Source organism: Olea europaea, unplaced genomic scaffold (assembly GCF_002742605.1).
Source record: "Olea europaea var. sylvestris unplaced genomic scaffold, O_europaea_v1 scaffold1229, whole genome shotgun sequence".
Lineage (NCBI taxonomy): Eukaryota > Viridiplantae > Streptophyta > Magnoliopsida > Lamiales > Oleaceae > Olea > Olea europaea.
The window spans coordinates 76,906-78,828 of record NW_019229720.1 but is presented as its reverse complement, the minus strand read 5'-3'; the positions used below and the strand labels follow the sequence as shown (position 1 = coordinate 78,828).

The following is a 1,923-nucleotide window of genomic DNA, read 5'->3' as shown; positions in this document are numbered from 1 at the left end:
ATGTCTGGGTTAAATAAATCAAATAATTATAATTATTATATATAGTTTATTACTTTATTACATATAATATGTTTGAAAATCCACAGATTTAGACTTCAGCAAAGAACATGGCAATTTGCTTTTCTTAATTCACAAGCATCCAAAAGTTGGCCTCTTTCCAATTAAAATCCTTAGGGCGCACATAGCTACTATTGTCGCCCTGTTTCAACTGCATTATTTAGAAAACAAAAATACATTTTTAAATAGTGATTTAATATCATTTCAATTCCACAATCTTCAATCAAATAATATTACACGTAAATCCAAATTTTTTTCTTATTTTTTAATTATACATTCGTCATTAATCTACTATTCCAAAATAAAGTCTTTAGAAATAATGTGGCTCAAACATACTATATGTTAACATCAATTTGCAAAATTAACCCTTTTCTTTCCTGTAAAAACCCATTAACAGAATTAGCAGCTACAAGTTGTTAAGGGCATCTCCAATGTGATTCTCAAAACACCAAAATGCACCATTTTTTGGTGCAAATGAGCTTCAATGCAACACTACACTTTGCACAAAAATAGTGCAAAGTGTATAAAGTCTCTGTTGTCCCCTTTTTTTTTTTTTTTGATCATTTTCCAGATAAATCGATTAAGTGTATTTGTGTCATCTGTGCTATATATTTTTTAATACAATAAATCATCATCATCATCTTCTTTATTATTATTATTATTATTATTATTATTATTATTATTATTATTATTATTATTATTATTATTTGCATTTAAAATAAATTTAAAATATAGGAAATAATAATTAATGAATTAATTAAAAGAAGAAAGGGCACTTGCCCTATGGATGCCTTAAAATTAGGGGTATGCGCTAATCTTCTAGGTGGATTGCTTGGTGTTACCATTGGGACACCACTAAAAACTCCATGCTGCTCCCTTATCCAAGGCCTCGTCGACCTGGAGGCAGCGGTCTGCCTTTGCACTGCCATTAAAGCCAATGTTTTGGGCATTAACCTCAATGTTCCTCTTTCCCTTAGCTTGCTTCTTAATGTCTGCTCCAAGAAGGTTCCACCAGGCTTCAAATGTGCCTAGACAACCTAGCTTTTTACTCTTTCGTCCACAGTCTTATGAGTTTGTTCTTTTAAGATTACTACACTCGTGCTTTGTTATCTTCTGGTTCCCTTATTAGCAAATAATAAGAAAGAAAAGACTTGTGAGTGTGATTTTATATCTTCAGAGGCTGTCATTTTGACTAAGGGCTGCTCTTAACTTGTATTTATTGGAATAATTCCAATTGTGGGTTTCACATTCAATTGTAAATTTTATAGGGTATATGTATGGCTCATAATGATATTTATGATTGTGCCAAATTTATTAAGTGATCAATTGCGTCTTTTACACCTTACGGGTTGTAATTAATATGATATGGTAATTTTAAATATGTGGGTCGGAAGTAAAACCTAATTAGAGTTCTAGTCGTAATGGGACGGTTCAATTATTTCTTATATAAAGGCTAGACCCCCTCTTCTCTCCATATTGGTTTGTTAGCTTGTCCCATTGACGGTTAATATTTTGCGAGATACAAGGAGGGGAAGATCTGGCTATTATTACAACTATTATTCATATCAACAATGGTTTCCGCAGGAATGAATTCGTTTTATTAATTTATTATTTTGTGATTCTCGCTTCTTAGCATAATTATTATTAAATTCAATAATTGGTATCAGAGCCTTCATGCTAAGGTCAGAATCCTTCATAAAAATAATATTCTATCCCGATTATTTTAACCTTCTATCAAATGCTTTACACATACAAAAAGCGGGGGGCGGGGGGGGTTTCAAATTTTCACGTTGTGTTCTGTGCCTATATGTATTATGTATTAATATATTCATTGTAAACATATGAAAAGAAATCAAACCAAAGCCA

At 31.5% G+C, this 1,923-nt stretch overlaps 1 protein-coding gene across 1 annotated transcript; it reads left to right on the top strand.

The window, feature by feature from the left end:
• Positions 1–1,121, top strand: LOC111374278 (lipid transfer protein EARLI 1-like). Its single transcript, XM_022996934.1, has 2 exons — positions 1–8; positions 825–1,121. Exons 1-2 carry the CDS (start codon positions 1–3, stop codon positions 1,087–1,089), a joined length of 273 nt encoding a protein of 90 aa, XP_022852702.1. The 3' UTR covers positions 1,090–1,121.
• The last annotated feature ends 802 nt before the right edge of the window (positions 1,122–1,923 follow it).